At 57.8% G+C, this 20,195-nt stretch overlaps 6 protein-coding genes across 6 annotated transcripts; 5 read left to right on the top strand and 1 right to left on the bottom strand.

Moving 5' to 3' along the window:
* Positions 1-551: 551 nt before the first annotated feature.
* BO66DRAFT_320240 (MFS general substrate transporter) lies at positions 552-6,282 on the top strand (the record flags this gene model as incomplete). The annotated part of the gene is made up of 7 exons (XM_025643666.1): positions 552-972; positions 1,038-1,934; positions 2,043-2,220; positions 4,346-4,397; positions 5,083-5,208; positions 5,305-5,836; positions 6,002-6,282. 7 exons carry the CDS (start codon positions 552-554, stop codon positions 6,280-6,282), a joined length of 2,487 nt encoding a protein of 828 aa, XP_025505207.1.
* Positions 6,283-6,708: 426 nt separating this feature from the next.
* rad14 (DNA repair protein RAD14) lies at positions 6,709-8,163 on the top strand. Its single transcript, XM_025647136.1, has 3 exons — positions 6,709-6,942; positions 7,008-7,596; positions 7,680-8,163. The coding sequence occupies exons 1-3, from the start codon at positions 6,841-6,843 to the stop codon at positions 8,093-8,095; spliced, it is 1,107 nt and encodes a 368-aa protein (XP_025505206.1). The 5' UTR covers positions 6,709-6,840; the 3' UTR covers positions 8,096-8,163.
* A 368-nt stretch (positions 8,164-8,531) lies between these two features.
* On the top strand, positions 8,532-10,422 carry BO66DRAFT_390948 (FAD-binding oxidoreductase). The gene is made up of 4 exons (XM_025647135.1): positions 8,532-8,825; positions 8,898-9,114; positions 9,216-9,607; positions 9,679-10,422. The coding sequence occupies exons 1-4, from the start codon at positions 8,568-8,570 to the stop codon at positions 10,363-10,365; spliced, it is 1,554 nt and encodes a 517-aa protein (XP_025505205.1). The 5' UTR covers positions 8,532-8,567; the 3' UTR covers positions 10,366-10,422.
* BO66DRAFT_371852 (uncharacterized protein) lies at positions 10,374-13,054 on the bottom strand. Its single transcript, XM_025645473.1, has 8 exons — positions 12,786-13,054; positions 12,578-12,726; positions 12,371-12,498; positions 11,432-12,319; positions 11,332-11,369; positions 11,077-11,262; positions 10,680-11,030; positions 10,374-10,611 (listed from the first exon to the last, which is right to left on the bottom strand). The coding sequence occupies exons 1-8, from the start codon at positions 12,996-12,998 to the stop codon at positions 10,477-10,479; spliced, it is 2,088 nt and encodes a 695-aa protein (XP_025505204.1). The 5' UTR covers positions 12,999-13,054; the 3' UTR covers positions 10,374-10,476.
* Positions 13,055-15,133: 2,079 nt separating this feature from the next.
* BO66DRAFT_371847 (uncharacterized protein) lies at positions 15,134-16,853 on the top strand. The gene is made up of 2 exons (XM_025645472.1): positions 15,134-15,228; positions 15,284-16,853. Exons 1-2 carry the CDS (start codon positions 15,192-15,194, stop codon positions 16,543-16,545), a joined length of 1,299 nt encoding a protein of 432 aa, XP_025505203.1. The 5' UTR covers positions 15,134-15,191; the 3' UTR covers positions 16,546-16,853.
* Positions 16,854-17,314: 461 nt separating this feature from the next.
* Positions 17,315-18,383, top strand: BO66DRAFT_448642 (putative 2-deoxy-D-gluconate 3-dehydrogenase; the record flags this gene model as incomplete). Its single annotated transcript, XM_025651757.1, has 3 exons — positions 17,315-17,556; positions 17,624-17,839; positions 17,928-18,383. The coding sequence occupies exons 1-3, from the start codon at positions 17,431-17,433 to the stop codon at positions 18,381-18,383; spliced, it is 798 nt and encodes a 265-aa protein (XP_025505202.1). The 5' UTR covers positions 17,315-17,430.
* Between the last annotated feature and the right edge of the window lie 1,812 nt (positions 18,384-20,195).

Genomic DNA, 20,195 nt, shown 5'->3' with positions numbered 1-20,195 from the left:
TTGTACTTGGTGACGACAATGGAGCTTGAGAAGTGACATCTTCGGACGCGCTTAAGGTGCCTAAGCACAAGGCAGCAAGCATATTCATCCGAATATCAGACTCGGGCTCCTACATCGATGCTCCGAATAGTCCGTCCTCCAGTGAGAGCCAGTCGTAGAGTACTATCCTCACTTTCCCAGGCAACAACCAGCCAGTCCCACCCACTAGAGCCGGGCTCATCACGCAAGCTGAGCAAAACGAAAAACACACCGCACATTCCTAATACGCATCCGCATCCCGCCCAGTCAGCACACCCGAGCGAGTGGCGCGAGCCTCGTATACCCAACTCGACTGTATCACCCGGATTCCTGCTCCCCGGCAGACACCGGAGCGAACTGGTGCAACAGCATATGCAATGTTACGGCCATTGAGTAACCATGGAACTACCTGCTGAATGGGGATGGGAAACAACTTCCAGACGTTCTTTGTATCTGACCTTCATTTATACCGAAAAGCATACAATGATGAGTCGAGAGAGCAATTATCTCACTATCGTCGGCGACTGCGCACAATGGCACGGGGCGCTGCGAGACCGTCCAAGCCTTTCGGCCATCGATGGCGATCCTCGGGACTGTACATCATTGCGATAGTATCGGTGGCTCTGTTTTCAGGTTGGTCCAATTCTCCAGAAACCTCGCGGACAATCGGGTTCTTCCAGGGAATACTGACAACAGGGGATTCCACAGATAACTTCCTCTTCACCTTCATCATCCCGATCCTGCCGGAGATCCTGGAGAGCCGCCTCCAGCAGCCCGCCGCGCGCATCCAGGCGCTGACCTCCATCATCCTCGCCATGAACGCCCTGGTCTCGATCATCCTCGCGCCCGTGACGGGCTACGTGGCGGACAAACTGTCCTCGCGGAATGGGTTGCTGATCGCCGCGTGGGGGGTGAACATGCTCGGGACGGTGGTGACGGCGTGGTCGACGACACGTAGGTAGCTCCCTTCATTTTCACCACAAAGGCATAGAGCCGAGCTGATGCAAAGACCCCCGCAGTCACCGGACTCATCATCGGCCGCCTCATCCAGACCGTCGCGGGCTCGGTGATCTGGATCGTCGGCATGGCGATGCTCGCCAACGCGGCCGGGGCGCGGCACCTGAGCAAGGCGTTCGGGGTCGCGGTCCTGCTGGTCTCCGCGGGCTTGCTGACCGGGCCGGCCGTGTCGGCCGCCCTGTACAAGTTCGTCTCCTACGGTGTCATGTGGTCGAGCGCGTTCCTCGTCCTGCTGATCGGGCTGGCCCTGCAACTGCTCGTCCTCGAACCGCGCGGGGACGGAGCGCGCGCCAGTTCCACCACCGCTCCCAAAGACACGGGCACGCGAGACGAGGAGCAGAACAGCGAGGCCCAGACCCTCGACGCCACCACCGCTCCGCTCCTCCCGTCCAGCCCGGCCGCAGAAGCCCGCTCCTACACATACCACGCAACCACAACCCCCACCACCACCGACACCGACCCCCCAAGTCCAGCGGGAAGCAGCACCCCCGACAAGGCGAACATCTACTGGCTCATCCTGCGCAAGAAGCGCGTGGCCGCCGGGCTGCTCGGCGACACGCTGCTGGCCGTCGTCATCGCGAGCTTCGAGGCCACGATCCCGCTGCACATCCGCGAGGTCTTCCGCTGGGACGGCTTCCACGCCGGACTCCTGTTCCTGCTGCTGCAGGCGCCGACGCTGCTCCTGGTGGTGCCCGTCGGCGGGCTCAAGGATCGGGTCGGGCTGCGGTACCCCGTCTCCCTGGGGTTCGGGCTGCTGGCGCCGTCGCTGGTGCTGCTGGGTCTCCCGGGCCACCAGGGGTTCTTGGGGACGCGCGGGGCTGTGGTGTATCTGGTGAGCTTGGTGGCGATCGGGGTGTGGAGGACGTTGATTCTGGGGTATGGCGGGGTGGAGGTTCTGAGTGGGTTGATCCCGTCCTTCTCGCGGTTCTTCTGTCATTTACCCTGACCTTACCTCGGTCCCCACGGGATTGCTTTATGGCGAGTGGGGAGGATGCTGATGAGTGCAGACGGCGCGAACGAGCTCGCCGACGAGATACCCGGCATCTTCGGCTCCAACGGCGGCTACTCGCGCTCCTTCTCCTTGTCCAATGTCACCTGGAAGGGGGGCATGTTCGTCGGCCCCTTGGTCTCCGGGGCGTTGACTGAGGCGGTGGGCTATTTCTACATGAATCTGGTTCTGGGTACGTTTTGTCTATTCTGGGGTTTCTTCGGTTTCAAGTGGGGTGGATGCGCTAATTGCTTTGTTGGCTTGGGATAGCTATCTTTTGTCTGCTGATGGGGATCGGGACTTTTGTTGTTCTTGGGGATCATTAGTGAATGTTTCGGGGGTTGAGGTTGCAGGGGCTGGTGCGGGGTCTGGGATTGGTCTTACTGGACTTGACTAGGGGTGGCAGAGCCTTCGGGCTGGGGTGGAGAAGCGCCCTGCGGGCTGGGTTTGGGGATGGTGGCACCAGCGACGCCGGTAGCTGCTCTGCTGGTTGGCACACGGATGAGCAGTCAAGGTCTGGGGTTGCTTTGCGGGTCAGCCGGGTGGATACGGATGCATGGGTTTGAAAATAGGGCGATGGGGGTGAGGTTCGTGCCGGCTGCGTGGTAGAGCCGGGTGGCTGGAACCTGCATCAGCAGGTCTTCTTTTGCTTTTGGAGATAGTCAGCCCTTGTGTGACGTGGGTGCTTTGTAGGATTGTCTGTCTGAAAATGAAGTTTAGGGATAGCTGTGTTTCTTTGCTTTTCTTTGCCTGTAGAGGTTTCTATGTGGGGTGTGTTGGGTGGCCATCGGTAGATGTACTATGTAGTTATCTGCGTATAGTGTACCAGAGCTGAGACAACCTGCTAGTTTATTGATGGGGTAAATGCATCCCTTTGTAGTAGACTCGGTCATTGGTGCTCAGGGAGTGCATTCATCGAAAGAACACTCTTGTTTTGAGCATACGCACACGCAGTAATGGATGCCTCCATGAACTGGGATGACGCAGATATCAAGCGTTACCCAGCAATCACCACCACAGCCACTGTTACAACCTCTAGGTCTGATTCGCGCTCTCCGCGCAAGGCTCACCAGGCTAATGCTGAGACAAGCTGAGAGGACGGTGCTCCTACCCGACCTCAGAAGAAATTCACAATGACAAGCGCAGTATCCCCCCCACAACCAACCACACATACCCACTACCTCATCACAACAATCCAATCTTCAGCCTATAACCTAATCACTTTCCCACATACACAAACAACAGACTACAACACACCTCAAGTCCTAAACCTGCGAATCAAACCACAGCCCCACCCCTACCCTACCAAGCACCAGGGCAATCACCAATCCCTCGGCCTCCCCTCCCCCAACAACTCGGGCCGCAGCACATAGATCGGATCCAGCTGCTCCACATGCCCACACGCCGGGTCACTCAGCGAGTACCCGATGATCTCCTGGACGGGGCGGTCGTACCGGCGGGCGACTTCCCTCGGCACGGCCAGGAACTGGTTCTCCTCCTGGCGCAGATACCCGCGCACCATGAAGGTGGCATAGCACAGGCGCTTCTGGTCGGCGGTGGTGTTGCGGCCGCCGCCGTGGTAGGTGGAGGCGAACTGGACGAAGGCGTCGCCCTTGTCCATCTCGACGGAGACGGTGTCGCGGACGAGCGGCGGGGTTGGGCGGTCGGTGGCCCTGATGGTGATTTAGTATATAAATGGGGTGGATGGTATGGTAAGGGGCTGGCTAGGTACAGTACGCACCACAAATGACTCCCCGGGATGAACGCCGTCCCGCCGTTCTCCCGAGTCACCCTGCACCCGGCCACCATCATCCCGATCTCCGTCTCGCGGTGGCGGTCGCGCTCGTCGTCCCACTCCGCGATCTCGGGGAGCCACGTGTGGTTGACGAAGGAGTCCCGGTGCAGCGGCTGGGCTTGGGCCCCGGGCCCGATCTCCATGGCCGTGCAGGTGGAGACGTAGGGCTTGGAGATGGACTCCTTGCGCTGCTCGCCCCACCAGAACCAGTGGCGGGTCGTCAGGAAGTGGGTGCAGATGGCTTGGTAGATGGGGTTCATGAGCTGGGTCTTGGTGTAGGTCGGGCTGATGGCGATCATGGAGTTGGCGCGCTTCGTTTCTTCTAGATGCGGGTGAGTGGTTGTCAGAGAGAGGGGTTGGTGTAGGGGGGTGGGGGGCGCACTGGGGAAGAACACCCCATCCCACTCCGGGTCTTGGGCGAGCCGTTCTTTGACTTCCTCGTAGGTGCGGTCGATGTCTTCTTCGGCGATCAGGTTCTTGATGATCACTCCGCCGTCGCGCTTCATGTGGGCGAGGATCTCGGGGAGGGGCGTGTCTTTGGGGACGCACTGTACGCCCTTGCTGCTTGGTGGTTCCATGGTTGGTGATTCTGTCATTGTTGTGCAGGCAGTAGTGATTTATCGGCTGGGATATGGTCTTGCCAAGATGGACACTGGGGCGGGCACGAGCAAATGGAGCTATTATATGGCAGTTATCAGGGTCTATACTCGAAGTCCGGACGACCTCACAGACTGGTAAGTCGGGATATCCCTTCCACGCCTCCTCGACCATGCTTGTGTCACCAGCCATGATCTTGAGAAGATGTAACGTGTGTCAGCATTCGCAATCCATTCTGGGCTGACTTGATGCCGCATCGATGCAACCTTGATCGCCTCGGGATTCCAATTCCTCAGCCAGCTAAACAAGTTGCACAACTCGATGTTTACCCTAAGCCAGTGAGAACCCCACTCGCAGGATGCGCCGAATACGAGTATCACTGCAACTGCTGAGACTTCACATCCTCGACAGTAAGGTTCTGACTCAGCGCGACCTACAGGACATCTAAGTTAAGTCGACTGCATGGTCTCTGAGTCAGAGACTGTAACACCGCAGCTGGATCCGAGGTCGATCCACTGAAGCAAGCAAGTAGCCCATGTGTTCGAAAGTAAAAGTCCATATAAACACGGATCCAAAGCTGCCTCTGTGACAACCAACCTGCACACTGCAGCACCGAGCCCATCCTCCCGCATCTTATCCCACCGTTCACCATCACAATTGAAACCAGAATTCCTGCTGCATCATGGCTCCCCAAGTCATCATCCTCGCAGGCGGAACCGGCGGATTCGGACGGTATCTCGCCGAAACCATCACCAGCAGCCCGGACTACACCGTGGCCATCTTAACTCGATCGGTACAGACCCTATCTCTTCCAAGTTTCCTCCCCGACTTCCCCCCATTCCCACCCCCCTCACAAGAATCCACAATCGCTATCTGATACAAGAACCAGAACAAGAACCCCCCACCCTGGACCGACCACCCCAAAATCACCACCCACCAAACCGACTACACGCCGACCTCCCTCGTCCCCATCCTCAACACCACGCAGGCCACCACCCTCCTCTCGCTCATCCGCTGCCCCAACGACGCCTACCTCCCGCTGCACACCCACCTCCTGGACGCGTGCATCGCCTCGCAGACCTGCAAGCGCCTGATCCCGTCCGAGTGGGCCGGCAACATCGACGACTTCCCGCTGCTGCCGCGCTCCTACGGCGGCACGCGCGCCCCCTTCCGCGAGATCCTGCGGGCCCGGGCCGCCAGCCACCACGTCGAGTGGACGCTGGTCCACCACGGCTGGTTCATGGACTATTTCTTGCCGGCACACAAGTCGTACATGGCGTACATCCCCGGCGAGTTTCCGGTCGATCCGCAGACGTGGACGTACCATGTGAAGGGGTCGGGGGAGGAGGCGCAGTCGTGGACGTGGTCGAGGGATTTGGCCAGGGCGGTGGTGCGGTTGTTGGGGCGGGAGCGGTGGGTATGTTTTCTTCTCTTGTTTGGAGCGGGGAAGAACTGGCATGCTAATTGTTGGGGTGGTAGGAACCGGTGACTTATGTGGCTGGGGAATGGGGCACGTTTAATCAGGCGGTGGGGTTGTTGGAGAGGTATTACGGTATGTTGGCCTTGTATCAAACTCTGTGTCTAAGGGAGTTGGAGGCTGTGTGCTGATGACCGGGAGATGGCAGGCCGTCCCTTGAAGAGGGAGTATCGGTCCGTCGAGCAGATCGAGTACGATGTCGAGCACCATCCGACACCCCCGGATGATCCGAATATCGCGCTGGCGGAGCTGGAGGAGTGTACGATTAAAGGGGCGATTTGCTGCCCCCGGGAGAAGACGTTGCGGCAGAAGGAGGAGTTCTTCGCCGGGATGGAGTTTGTGCGGCTGGAGGAGTTGCTGGTCAGGGCTGAGAGGGAGGGGTTCACTTGATCGGCTGTCTGTGGTGGTTGATCTGGAGTCGCTAGGCATTAAACCTGTTCTTGAGGTGATATGCCTGGTTTGAGTATAATGGATGTTTCTGGGTCGATGCTCATCTCTTCCATTTCCTTGATGCAAGGTATGAGTTCGTAGTCATTGACATGAGAATCGGGTATCATGATTCATCATCAGCTGAGACACCCAGCTTGCATGAATGAGCGTAGTCCATAACATCTAGACTGCTGAGAACAAGCTTTCTACTCTTCTCCCCGCTGATTCTCCTAACCATGGACTGGCAATAGAGTTTCCCCCCGACTCCAAAGTCCAAAGAATCGAAGTTAGGGTTGACTTCACATGGGCAGCGACGAGTCCGAGGCAGAGAAAAAGTTGTCCGACGTCATTTTGTAGCGGGAGGAATTCTTATCGCCCGTCAATTAAAATGCTTATCGGCACGTGATGTGGCGACGGCCTCGACCGCGACCGCGACGCCTCCTACTCTTCCTACATCTACATCTACACCTCCTCACTCCAAAGCCTACAATCCGAACAAGTCGAAGAGGGCCAGAAAAAATGGCAACCGACCGTCCCTCGACCCCTCCGCCTAAGACGGGCACCACCAAGCCCGGTGAGCTCCCCCGAGGCCCGCTCACTCCGGAGCAGTTGCGGCGGATCGTACGTCGTCCATTTCTCCTCCACATCCCCGCTCCAGCCTTCCTGACAATCGTGAAATGTGATAGGAAATCAACCGCATGAAAGCCAAAGCCATTCGCGAGCAGCGTGACGCCGAAGCAGCCGCCGCCACCACTACCACCGCAACGAAAGGCGTCAAAAGAAGCTACACCACCATGACCGCGCAACCCACCCCCTCCACCGTCCGCGATGCCACCACTTCTACAACCCGACCCCTCGACACCATCCGCCCGGCGCGCAACTTCACGAAATTCGTCGACTACGACTTCAGCAAGATGACGGACACGAAAGGCGGGTTTCTATCGGTGGACGACGACCCCCACAACAAGGCGCTGAACGTGCAGGACCCCAAGGCCGAGCAGAAGCCCGCCGGCATGACGCAGAAGGAGTGGGAGCGGCAGCTGCTGGTGAAGGCGCTGCGGCGGGAGCGCGCGGGGCCCTTCGAGCCCGGGTTGAGTGTGCTGGAGGAGAAGGAGAAGCAGAAGGCGTGTCGCGAGTGCGGGAGCTTGGAGATCGATTGGAAGTGGGAGGAGGAGTTGCGGTGTCGGGTCTGTCATGCCTGCAAGGAGCGGTTTCCGGAACGATACAGTCTGTTGACCAAGACGGAGGCGAAGGAGGATTATCTGTTGACGGATCGTGAGTTCTTCCTTTTCTCTCCGGAGGGTATGGGGTATATAGGCGGGGGTTAGGGATGGGTTATGCTGACTTCTTGTGGGTAGCTGAGCTCCGCGACGAAGAGTTGCTGCCGCATCTGGAGCGGCCGAACCCCCACAAGTCCACGTGGAACAACATGATGCTCTACTTGCGGTACCAGGTCGAGGAGTATGCCTTTTCCGACAAGAAGTGGGGGTCGCCTGAGGCGTTGGATGCGGAGTTCGAGCGGCGCGAGGGCGAGAAGAAGCGGCGCCGCGAGGCCAAGTTCAAGACGAAGCTGCAGGACCTCAAGAAGCGGACGCGTGTGGATGCGTACCGGCGGAATCGGATGGGCGCGGCCGGCGGGGCGTTCGGCGATGATTTGGGGAATGGCGGGCGGCATGTCCATCAATGGGGTCGGTCGGTGGAGAATCCCGAGACGGGGATCGGGGTCAAGACGTGTGTGGATTGTGGGATGGAGGTGGAGGAGTTGGAGTTTTGAGGGGAGTGGGATGTATGCACATCGGTATTGATACATGGTAATGGTAGATTTAATTAATGAGATACGATCTTTACTGAGGGTGGTGTAGACGCCTCAAGGTGGGTTGAATTGCCCCGGGAAGCCTTACGCACGGCCGCCGTTCTATCTTTAAGGTTGATCGACAACACCGTTGGTGCTAACTAGTTATAAGTATTTCTGCGCCACAGCAGCAAGTCTCCTCGCCTAGGTTACGCAAGTATAAGATGTGTTATCAGCAACACAGAACAGACATGCAATCTCACCATGTTCGGACACGAGCATCTCCGACCCGGGGCTAGGGCTTGCTACGTGAACAGTTAATGCAGCCAAGATATTTAGCATCGATTAGCGGCTGAGACTAGCTGGGCCCAACAGATGCCCTCCCACGAGGCTATAATTCCGACTCTGTCCCGCCAATCTGACATATCTGACCGTTCAAGCATGCGAAACCGATATGCCGTGCCTTTCTGCCCTCATACTATTGCTGGCGCTGGCCCTCGCGGCCCACGCCCAGAATGTTACTGACAGCGCACCCCACAACACCCCCGACCTCGAATCCCTCTTCCGCCCCGTCCTCTCGCCCGGCGCGCATATCATCTACCCGACCTGGCCGAACTGGACGGACCGGATCCAGCAGCGCTGGTCCGCGTACCAGGCCCCGTCGTATAGGGCAGCCATCCGGGCAGCGACTGTGTCGGATGTGCAGAACATTGTACTCTTCTTCCCCCGTACCCCAGTGGATCGTTCCAAGTATTTCCACGAGCAGAGCTAATCCCACGCCAAGATCAAAACCGCCAACGCCCACGACATCCCCTTCCTCGCCACCGGCGCCGGCCACGGCGTCTCCGCCACCTTGGCCCACATGCAGGGGGGCATCAACATCGACCTCAGCGAGTTCCGGTACGCACGCCTCCATCCCGCCGGCGACCGCCTCACCGTCGGCGGGGGCACCAAGTTCCAGGAGATGTGGGATGTGCTGTATGCTGCTGGGAAGGAGATCCGTACGTTACTTTCTTGTCCCCCCCTCTTTCTGGTCTTCCACCTCCATACCTGTCCCAATTACCAAGCTAATACCGCGATGCGGCGGCGGGAGGGGAACCAGAAACCGGCGCCGCCCAATGCGTGGGTACGATCGGCGCCACGCTGGGGGCGGGGATCGGCCCCCTCCAAGGCCGGCGGGGGCTGATGATCGACGCGCTGACCTCGGCGACGCTCGTCACGGCGGCGGGGGAAGTGGTGACGGCGTCGGCGACCGAAAACGCCGACCTCTTCTGGGGCGTGCGCGGCGCCGGCTGGAACTTCGGGGTCGTGGTCGAGGCCACCTACCAGGTGTACGAGGCCACGAACGCGGGCCAGGTGCTGGAGGGCGATATGTTGTTTGCGGCGAGCGCGAACGCGAGTGTCTGGGAGACGTTGCGGGAGTTTGATGGCGAGGGACTGCCGGATGTGTTGGCGTTGACGGTGGTTTTGGGGTGGAATCCGGGGTTGGATATGGTATGTTCTCACATACCCGCCTGCTAACTAGTATAGGATGGGAAAGGGCGTGCATGCTGAAACAAGGATAGGCGACCATCCTCGTCAACTTCATCTACTACGGCCCGCCCGAGGCCGCCGAGCCCTACCTCCAGCGCTTCCGCGCGCTGGGCCCGCTCCGCGCCCGCTTCGCCCCGGTCCTGCCCTGGAACAAACTCTACTCCAAGCTGTTCTTCAGCGAGGATCCCTCCCCCTGCGAGCACGACCTCCGGCTCATCTACGGCGGTGCCGGGCTCAGGCGCACCGATGTCGCTACTTTTGTGGAGTACACCGATGCCTTTGCCGGCTTTGCGAGGGAGTATCATGGGCGGATCGCGGCGTCGGTGGTGTTTTCGCGGTTTCCAACGCAGGCGGTGAGGCTGGGGGACAAAGGGGGAGAGGACATGGCGTATGCGTTTCGGGACATCGAGACGCATGTGCTCTTCAAGGCGACGTTTGTGGATGACGATGACCGGGCGGAGGAGCGGGTCAATGCGTGGGTCGTGGAGAGTCGGGAGTGGTTTGCGCGGACGAGTGGGTTTGAGGATCCGGAGGGGCGGGGGCAGCTGGTGCTCTACAATAACTATGCGCATGGGGACGAGGGGCCCGAGGTGTGGTATGGGAAGAGGAGCTTGGTCAGGTTGGCGGCGTTGAAGCGGAAGTGGGATCCGTTTGAACGGTTCAGTTTCTACCATCCGGTCCCGGTGGACTATGGGGTGGAGAATTGGCGGGATCAGTGATTGGGTATATTGTAGCAACCAGCAAAGCTATATAGAGGGTGGTAGACTATCCAGCAAGCCCATCGTTGCACTGCACTGCACTGCACTGCACACTCCTCTTCCTCTGGGACATCACTTCCCATCATAAACCTGCTCCCCCGTAAGCGCAAACACCCCCTTCTGCCTGTCCGCCTCCTCCACGAACTCGGGCTTGATATACCGCGCCGTCAGCGCGAACCGCAGGTTCTTCTCGGGGACCACCGAATGCTACAGTCGTATCGTCAAACATCAGCATCAGCCCATCCCTCTGTGATTCTCCGGGGGAAAAAGCATACCTCATAAAACCGCTGCAACCCCTCCCCATGCATCACCACCAGATCCCCGTGATTGAGCTCCATCCTCAGGCACGGCGGCGCCATGCCCCTCCGATTCCGGGCGGGCAGTCTCCGGCGCTGCGCCTCGTATTCCTCCCGCGTGATCGCGCCCGCGTCGAGAGCCTGCTTCAGCGCCTGCCGCTCGGGGCAGTGTACGCATCCGTTCAGGGCGGGGTCTTCGTCTACCAGACGCTTGGCTTTGGTGTACCCGTGGTAGTATTTGTATTTCATGCGCAGGAGCATGGTGGCGCGGGCGCCGAGGGAGAGGGTCGCGATGGTGGGGCCGAGGGAGGATTCGCCGTCGTCGTGGTACTGGGTTCTGTTAGGGGGGGGTTGACTCCGTTGGGGTTCGGCTTACTCCGATCTTCATGTCCTCCATGTATCCCAGCAGGAGGAGCTCGTTGGGGGGCAGAAATGCGTCTCCCGCGGTGGTGACCGCTTGCTGGGTCGCCCAGGTCAGTCGGCCTAATGCCCGGAGGACCTCGTCGCTGGCTTCGTTGAAGCCTTTGCTGGCGACGGAGACGACGTATTTGTATGGGCAGCCCTGTGGAGGGTTAGATCGACGGATTGGGAGTGGGATAGATAGTAGAAGGAACGGAAGGGGAGGGCGTACATAGTTCACTGCGTAGTGAGACGTCAGAGTGCCGCGGACTGTGCAAGAGGTCAGCGTGATGATCGGGCGATGAATCCGTGAGGGTGAGGGGCGCACCCACCGACACTCTGTTGAAGCGGATACCGCTGGAGTCCCAGATCCACCGACTGAAGCCGTCTGAACAGATCATCCGGCCCGTTGGCGCGGGTGTTGATCGCTCGGTTGGCCACCAGATGCGTCACCGACCCTACACCGGGCAGAGTATATACCAGCTTTCGGTACGGATATAAGGATGAGTCGTCGACGCTCGGGAGCTGCAGCTTCGGGTCGAAGTATAGCGCCCGCTTGGCGGGATGGATCTCGAACTCGTCAATCACGGACCGGACCGAGAGCGGCGACACCTTGAGGTATCGCTCGAAACTGCACCGATGCGATTGCTGGGACGGGTTGTGGAGGAGCTCGTCGGCGCATTTCCATCCGCGCCAGAATCGCCGCGCGATGCAGCGGGAGCACAGCGGACACACGATCCCCTTCCAGGCGATGCGTTTGAAGACCAGGTCGCCCTGGTCCTCCGACAGGGTCGCCAGCAGGTCCGGGACCAGGTCAAAGTGAGGCTGGATCTGCGGGTCGGGGGCCAGCCGGGCGCGGAGAAATGCCGCGTTGAAGCTGAGGTGCCCTGGCGGCGCCGTGGCGCCGTTGACCTTCCAGAACCGGGCGCAGGACGGCGTCAGGCACATCCAGCCCTCGTTGTAGACCTGCTTGCTGTCGCGGTCACAGCTCGAGCAGCGTTTCGTGGCGGGGCCGAGTGTGAAGTCCCGTTGCTCCACGGGCAATGGGGTGGTGCCCGGGGCCGCCCACCAGCTTGTCGCGGCGAGGTCCAGCTTCTCGAAGCGCACTTTGGCGCCTTTCTTCGTGCCGATCTGCTCGTGCCAGACGTCTGTGATGCGGAAGTAGGCCATCACGTTGTATCGGTGGGCGAGCTTCCGGCTCAATTGCTTGTTTCGATCTCCTGTCAAGGGGTTAACACGAGATGTCCACGTCAAGCCCGTCGTCTACGTACCAATGATGAGTCCGACCGGGTTCTGCAGCCTCCAGCTGTTCATCACGCTGCTTAAGATCGCGCTATCAGTGTCTTGATCTTTGAGCAGCACAAGGTTCCCCTCTGCGTCTTTGGTGCACCCACCGCCACTAGTTGCGAGGTTAGTTGTATCGATTGGAGTTCACTCGCTAGGTAATTTGAGCAGGCTGTGGCCCCGGTGATACTTACATTCGAGTTATGACAACTTCGTCATCGATGTAGGCCCGGACTCCCGAGTCCGCATCCACCAGACAGCCGTAGCACAGACTGCCATTGTGGTAGTAGCCTCCTTGCGCAGAGCGGAACCAGGGGAGGGCATCACAGAGGTCAGGACGGCACTGCTCTCGCATTAGAGGACTTTCATCATGAGGTTCTATGAGGATTACATGGGACAAACCTCTGCCCAAGCCGGTGGCTTTCCCTGAACCGGCGGAAGGTCCTTCTGGCGATCGCTCTCCCCCGAAATCGCATCCTCGCTATGGGAAGCTTCTGGTGGAGTTGGTTCTTTGTAGCTGCTAGTGATGGCAGCTTTGCGTGCTCGAGTGACCCGTCCGCTCAGTACAGCCTGTCGGACGGGCTTGCCGGTCTTGGTGGGTTTTCGAGGGGGCATTGTATGTATCTTGGGGTCTTACTCTCGCGCACGACGATGTTGTGCGCCGAGGAGACCATTGAGGAAGATGTATTCTTTGGCGATCATCTTGTTTGACTCAGAAAGTTTCAATCGCCATCATTATGGGGTCAGGGTGGTTGAAGTGCGGTCGATGAGGTAGGGTAGACATCACACCCGTCTTATGCACGTGCTTGCGCCCTTTCGCTTACTTCAGGCTGATGGTTCCGAGGGTACTTCTGCCCGCCTGAGTGGGATTCAGCCCTCAGTTGGAGTGGTTGCGCTCCTATTTTATGAATTGTCGTCTTACGATCTTGGGCTTGGAGCACGAGTGTATGCGACTATAGCTAGCAATATATGTATTGTCACTTCGAGAGTGTGCAGTACTAGGTAGATGCATCTTGTCAGATTTAGTGACCAGTGTCCATATGGAAGATTACACATTTGAACCACTAGTACTAGAGCATATGATAGACAAGTCACTTCGAAGGTTACTTACAGTAACTACTCCGTACATATACTTCTACTGGACCATGGCGGCCTCCTGCAGCGAGAGAACACGAGTCGGCCAGGCGGTGCAACCAGACCAAAAGCGGCCGACGGCCCGTCCGTCAGGGGGGAGCGAGGGGGAGCGAGGGGGAGCGAGGTCACATGACCCGGACTGGCCCCGATCTCTCTCCTCTCTGACAACTCAACTTGACCAGATTTTCGGCAGATGGAGCAATCAACCCATCAAACTACTGGGACTACTCCACTAGTGCAGTGTCAGTCGACTGGTTTTATAGAGAGGTCCAGAGGATCCATGCCTTTTGAGTAGAGAGGCAAAACGCCGGTGGGTGCTTAGTCTCCAGGCCCAGCCGTGTTAATTTCCGGGCAAAGGAAGACAACGGAAGCAACGTGGACCGAGCGACGGTCGAGACCTGCACTTGAGCACCTGAGACACGATCCTTTGGTTCGATATTTTTGGGTCCGTGTCAGGGGGGGTGGCAGATTGCAGATTACAGATTATTGTAAATGTAGTCAGGTGTTCAGGTGTTCAGGTGTTGTGCAATGATACTGCAGTTGTATGCAGTGTATGCTGGAAATGGCTCTCTTGTTCACGGAATGGTCTCCGTCCACTCCATCCATCCATCCATCCATCCATCAACTGGAGTCATTCTCTTAGACTATCTAGTACTAAGATAACGCGGCAGGAATAAGGCGGAGACTGCAGAGTGGACTGCAGTGGGTGTCACTACTACTACTACTCAGCCCCCCATCCACCAACCAACGCAATTCCCGCCCGCACTCACCCTCTTCTTTCAGGCTTAGTCGCTTCTCCCACCCACCCGTACTTGCAGGTCTGGCTCTCTCTCTCACTCTCTCTCGCTCTCTCTCGCTCTCACTCTCACTCTCTCCGTCTCTCCCCCTCCCTTCCCTCTCCATCTCCTTGTCGGTCTCTTTAATTTATTCATTCTTCAATTCTTCTCATTAAATATTGATTGATTGATTGATTGATTATCTTACCAGCTTCCTCCTTCTCTTCCCTCTTTTCCTCTTTTCCTCTTCTCTTCTTTTCTTCTTTTTTCTCTCTCTCTCCTACCTTACTTCCTCCTAACCTGCATCCCATGGTTATCCCCTGACTTTCCCCTGTCACTTGCGCTGGCTCCGTCTGCTCTGTACCTGGCAGCCACCACGCGTGGTCCCTCCCCAGACGTTACAGATTCGTCTCCTCCGTAGCTACTCCGTGACTTGCAGACATTCCGACTGGGAGGGGAAAAAAGTATCCTACCCACTCCCATTGCCCCAAGCCTGGGAGCTCCACTTGGATTCATTGCATTCTGCTATGCGCGTTGTTGCCTGCCAATCTCCCACCCAATCTTCTTCCGCCAACAGTCATTCGCTCATCTGAACCTCTTCCATCTTCCTTCATCTCTTCTCTCCTCTCGTGCGCTCTCTTTCTTGTATGACCTAGCATCCAACTTTCACGACTTGACGTCTGTCGAGTATTACACTCTTTTCATCGCAAAGTCAATATCCCACGTTCTTTACGCCGTTGATCGGCCTGCCACTCTTTTTTTCGCCCTTTCCGTCTCTCTTTCTCCCTAGCCTCTTTGTTTTGAGAACACAGCGTCCTGCTACGACCCTTCCGACCGACTCCCCCCCCCCCCCATCAACCATCTCTTTCACCACAACTCCAACACTCCATCGCCCGTCATGTCGTTCCATCCTTCCGACTCGACCACTCCTAACGGTGCGTACACTACGGTTTGGTCTGTGCCTCCCGATCGCTAATATGCATTTCTCAGTCCTCTACTCCCGTTCCCTCCTAGCCTTCCGAAGCTGCGTACAATGCTCCTCCTCAGCGCCCGCTTGCCCGACCTGCGATGATGGCTACACCTGTACGATGGTCAGTCAATCTTGCACTCAGTGCGCGACCACCAAATGTGTCAAATCTCCAACCAGCGGAGATTCGGGGTCCTCCAATAATTCCGGTGGCGGCGGGACAGACGCCGGTGCTATCGCAGGGGGTGTGGTCGGTGGTATCGCCTTCATCGCGATAGTGACCTTCTTGGTATGGTGGTTCTTCATCAGGAAGAAGCGCAAGGAACAACAAGAGGCATCCGAAGCCGAAAAGTCCAGCGTGGCTGCCGACACGAGACAGTCCAGGAAGTCCACGAATTCGATCGCCTCTACCGTTCTTACTCGCGCCTCGAACGTGATCCAAATCGCTTACATCCCTGGTGTCACCAATCGCTCGCCCCCAGAGACTCCTGGGAGTCTGGTGCCCCCGGTTCCACCGCTCCCTGGTGCCCACCCCGACCAACATTTCTTCATGCCTGGCGACCTTCGTGATTCGGCCTGGTCGGAAATGTCCAACGAGCGTCGCAGCATCGCCCCTAGTCTACGCAGCAGCGTGGCCACCACCATCTACCGCAACAACGCCATCGTCAGTCCGATGCCGGCGCAACAAGTGATGCGCACGCGTGCCGCCGTGGTCAACATCAATGGAGCCAACAGCGATGCTCCTGCAGTGCCGGCCATTACCCAAGCCCAGCTGGCCAAGGCCGGCCTTTCAGCGGCCACCACCAACAGCTCGATCGTGGCGCGGACGGTGACCGCCAAACCAGTCATGGTTCGAGGCGCATCGAAAAAGAAGAAGGAAACCACCAATGGTCCCACCGGCGTGCAGACCATCGAGGAGCAGTCCGAAACCACCAGTTCCAACGTGTCTCGATCCACCAGCACCAAGCAATCAGACCCAGTCCCGACGTCCGGATTCGACGCCAGTTCATCCGATGAGGAAGAGACTCCCAAGCGTTCTAGCCAGGCCCGCAGCGACCACGCTCCTGAGGCCGCTAAGACCGATGCGCAGTCGCGTCCCGCCACCGTGATTGAAGATTCGCCCGCCGTCAGCCAGAGCCCATTCCAGGATCATGCCCGGGCCGAACCCAGCGCCCGGGCATCCTCACTCCTCGAGACCCCGGAAGGGACCCGCTCGAACCGAAGCAGCCGACACATTCCACCGCGCGTGGAAAGCCCTTTCTCGGATGCGAATGAGGTGAAATGAACGGCATGACTCTGCCTTTCGATGAACGTTTTTATGGGACCCCAGACCATCTATCCTTTTGATTTTCTACTTAGCTGGCGACATTGGCGCAATGGATACCACATACACATCATCCTGTGGCGCAGAGCCGCGGGAGTTTACTTTCTCTGTATCTATGATTATACATTTATGTTTCGGCGATCTTGCTGCTATTGGGCGAGATTGCAGGAACGGTTGATATTTTAAGGTGTGGCTATCAGACTGAATCAACTAAAAATAGTACGCACTGGAAGCTGTACCGAGAAACCAGCCAGACCAAAGGAGTCTTTGTCCGATGGTAGAACCTTCAAGGCGGCAAAACGGCATCGAAATGAGTAGTATGATGACAAGATGTAGATCTAACTTGAACTTTTCAGGATTATGTGCTAGTCACATAGTAGTGCATAGAGACTCATGGCACGATACGATGCTGATGCTCCGTGTATCATTCGTCCCGGATGACGGTACTGATACGGAAATACAGCGATCGGATCAGCACCGAGCGGAAACTTCAATAGCCGGGGGGAGGATGTTGCGGGGGCATCGGCCTTTGACTTTGTTTAATGTTGTGTCTCCCTCGGCAATTGCATCATCCCAATCTGGAGGAGCTCCGCTGGTTGCTGCCCCGCATTGAATCACTGCCATGACTTCAAGGTTGCTTTAAAGGGCTCCTCCCCCACGTTCGTGGGGTGGTGGTGAGTCAGTTGGTCGTTGTGAAAAGAGACAGCTTTTGTAAAGTCGCCGGTATTGATATCGCTGCAATTGATGAGTCTGCATGAACTACGAGTCCACTCAACCCCACGACCTTGACAGATTAACGTTAAACCAAAACATACAACCACCCATCCGACGAATAACAAACCGAAAATGTCCATTCCCGCCCTCTTCTCCCTCGAAGGCAGCACCGCCATCGTCACCGGCGGCACGCGGGGAATCGGCCAGGCCATGGCGTACGCGCTTGCGGAAGCGGGCGCGGACATTATTCTGATCCAGGTGCGTCGTCGGCCCCCTGGTTGGGGGGAAACATGTTGATAGATTCTGACTGTCAATATCCGAAAAGCGAGACGAATCCAACACCACCACGCGCGACGAGATCACCACGCGCCTGCACCGCAAAGCCCACATCCACGTCGCCGAGCTGTCCTCCCGCGACGCCCTCAAACAGATCCTTCCCGCCGTGACCGCCCAGGGCTTCACGCCCAACATCCTCCTCAACTGCGCCGGCATCCAGCGCCGGCATCCCAGCGAGCAATTCCCCGATGAGGACTGGGATGAGGTATTCCCCCTTGCCCTTTCTTCCCAAACCAAACCACCCCCCCGCCAAAAACTCCATGCTAATGCTAATCCCGATACCAAACGACCAGGTCCTCAACATCAACCTCACCTCCGTCTTCACCCTATGCCGGGAATTCGGCGCCTACCTGCTCGGCCGCGACGCCGCCGAGTTCGAAGCCACCGGCGGCCGCCGCGGCGCCATCATCAACGTCGCCTCGCTGCTCAGCTTCCAGGGCGGGATCACCGTGCCGGCCTACGCCGCCTCCAAGGGCGGGGTGGCGCAGCTCACCAAGGCGCTGTCCAACGAGTGGGCCGCCCGCGGCATCAGCGTCAATGCCATCGCCCCCGGGTACATCGCCACGGAGATGAACACCGCGCTGATCCAGGATGAGGCCCGCAACGCGGGGATCATGGCGCGCATCCCCGCGGGGCGGTGGGGCAGGCCCGAGGATTTCAAGGGGGTGGTGGTGTTTTTGGCCAGTGCGGCCAGTGCGTATGTTTCTGGGGAGGTGGTTACGGTTGATGGGGGGTGGATGGGGCGGTAATCTTTTGGATTCTTAGGGGGGGTGTCGTCTGTATATAGGTTTTGTGAGGAATTGATGGGTTGGTGGTTTTTACTGGTCATGGAGTTCTTGGTGGTGAGATGGTGCAGTGGGTTCGAGTTGTGGAGTGTGGGTAAATTTAGAGATAGGTATGGCAAGGTTTGTACAAGGACAGGCTGTCATCGCCAATGGCATACGGCTACACAGTTGTTACACGGTGGAATCTTAGCATGAACTAGATTATGAGGTCACGGGATGCATGTTCCTAGCAACCTTTGCATAGCTCATTTCTTGCTCTAGACCCAAGGTACCGACTCTAATCCCGATCCAGTAAACCGAGGCCGCTAACCGATCGTTCGCTTCGACATCCGCGGTTCGGAAGTCATCGAGTCGAGCTGTTGCCGCCAAAACAACCTGCCACCGTAGTTAGCTATGCAACAACCGGGGAATCTGGAGCACTTATAAAAAAAAAAGGGGGCCGTTCCCTCACCGCGGGCCCTCGGTGAGGGAACGGCGGCCCACCACCCTGGGCCATCCCTCATGTTCGACTCCTGCGTTGCCAACCACAATTCAAAGCGCAGTCCTCTCCCCGTAACCCACGCAAGACCTGCCCCCACAGCCTCGGAAACAACAAGAAACGAGACAGACAAGCACTGAGCTTTGATCCCCTTTCGAGGTCCCATAACAAGCCTCCTGTACGGATCCGAGACAGCAAAAGGCCAGTGCTGCACGATCTGACGATCGAGAGTATACCAACGCAACAATTGTATCGGCATTGCCGAAGCGACGGTCAGGACAGGCGGCACCAGAGTGATGGACACAGCCGGTGGCCAGATATACCTCGCGCTCTCTGCTGAGATTTCAGTCTTGAATCATCCCAGATCTCGTGGCTCGAGCCCCTTTGACCAAGCATACTATCTCCCATCGTCGAACCTTCGATGCGCAGATCATGACCTCACGTCGTCTCCCAAGATCAACGGCTTCTCAACCTCTTGTGTGTGATACAGTACCCCCGCGGACTGGTTTTTGATTCCTCCCCACCGCCAGAAGCCCGACAGTGGAGGGCATGGGGAAACGGACAAACAAAACATCCATAAAAACCGCTTCCTTCTCCCCAAGGGGAGGGACCATACCCGAAGCTATGGCCGAGTCAGCGCCCATCAATCTATCTGCACCCGCTCGATGCAAAGAGATGGTTAACACGATCAATCGGGACCTTCGCGAGCGAAGCGCAGATCGGGTGGCTCTCATGCCGTGATCCACGAGTCCACTAGCCGGTCTCGTACCCGGGATGATCGAGAGTTTGAACGCAGGGAGCGAAGGCCCCAGTCAACCCTCGGATTGGGAGCATGCACGGGACAGCCGAGTCACACCGACCAAGGAGGCCAACCGCTTTACCCCGGTTAGGGGCGGAGAAAGATACATAATACATGATTGGAGACCGACTCGAGACTGGAAAGCGACGAACAAGCCCAAGGGGGGGCTCCTCATGGCATCATCCGATCGACCATGAGGAAGTCATCCATTTGCAATTGACCTCGCTGCGGTTCAATCCGGGCTGGAACGGTGGAAACACCTGGGCCGTTCCAGAGATTCAAACCGGTTTCCGACGAGTGGATCAATCCAAAGACTCGATGACTGTGTGTGAGGCAGTCGGTATGTCCGAAGACACCCGGTTTGTTCGTATTCGGGTAAACCAGTTCGCACATGCAATGATCAAGCTCACGGTTGTAAAGTTCCTTGAATCGGCGCCCACTATGGGCTCCCAGTGACATCCTCCTGCGGAAGATGCCCGGCATGCTCCACCTGCCTTCT

The sequence above is a fragment of the Aspergillus aculeatinus genome (assembly GCF_003184765.1).
Source record: "Aspergillus aculeatinus CBS 121060 unplaced genomic scaffold BO66scaffold_17, whole genome shotgun sequence".
Taxonomy (NCBI): Eukaryota; Fungi; Ascomycota; class Eurotiomycetes; order Eurotiales; family Aspergillaceae; genus Aspergillus; species Aspergillus aculeatinus.
The sequence above is the reverse complement of the archived record's forward strand: the minus strand, read 5'-3'. Positions and strand labels throughout refer to the sequence as shown.

Coding starts and splice junctions, on each gene's coding strand:
- rad14 (XM_025647136.1), top strand. CDS start 6,841: ATGGCAACCGACCGTCCCTCGACCCCTCCGCCTAAGACGGGCACCACC. Junction 6,943..7,007: donor CGGAGCAGTTGCGGCGGATC/GTACGTCGTCCA, acceptor GAAATGTGATAG/GAAATCAACCGCATGAAAGC. Junction 7,597..7,679: donor GGATTATCTGTTGACGGATC/GTGAGTTCTTCC, acceptor TCTTGTGGGTAG/CTGAGCTCCGCGACGAAGAG.
- BO66DRAFT_390948 (XM_025647135.1), top strand. CDS start 8,568: ATGCCGTGCCTTTCTGCCCTCATACTATTGCTGGCGCTGGCCCTCGCG. Junction 9,115..9,215: donor TGCTGCTGGGAAGGAGATCC/GTACGTTACTTT, acceptor GAGGGGAACCAG/AAACCGGCGCCGCCCAATGC. Junction 9,608..9,678: donor GGAATCCGGGGTTGGATATG/GTATGTTCTCAC, acceptor AAACAAGGATAG/GCGACCATCCTCGTCAACTT.
- BO66DRAFT_371847 (XM_025645472.1), top strand. CDS start 15,192: ATGTCGTTCCATCCTTCCGACTCGACCACTCCTAACG. Junction 15,229..15,283: donor CGACTCGACCACTCCTAACG/GTGCGTACACTA, acceptor TGCATTTCTCAG/TCCTCTACTCCCGTTCCCTC.
- BO66DRAFT_371852 (XM_025645473.1), bottom strand. CDS start 12,998: ATGCCCCCTCGAAAACCCACCAAGACCGGCAAGCCCGTCCGACAGGCT. Junction 12,499..12,577: donor GAAGTTGTCATAACTCGAAT/GTAAGTATCACC, acceptor CCTCGCAACTAG/TGGCGGTGGGTGCACCAAAG. Junction 10,612..10,679: donor GGTTGCAGCGGTTTTATGAG/GTATGCTTTTTC, acceptor ATACGACTGTAG/CATTCGGTGGTCCCCGAGAA.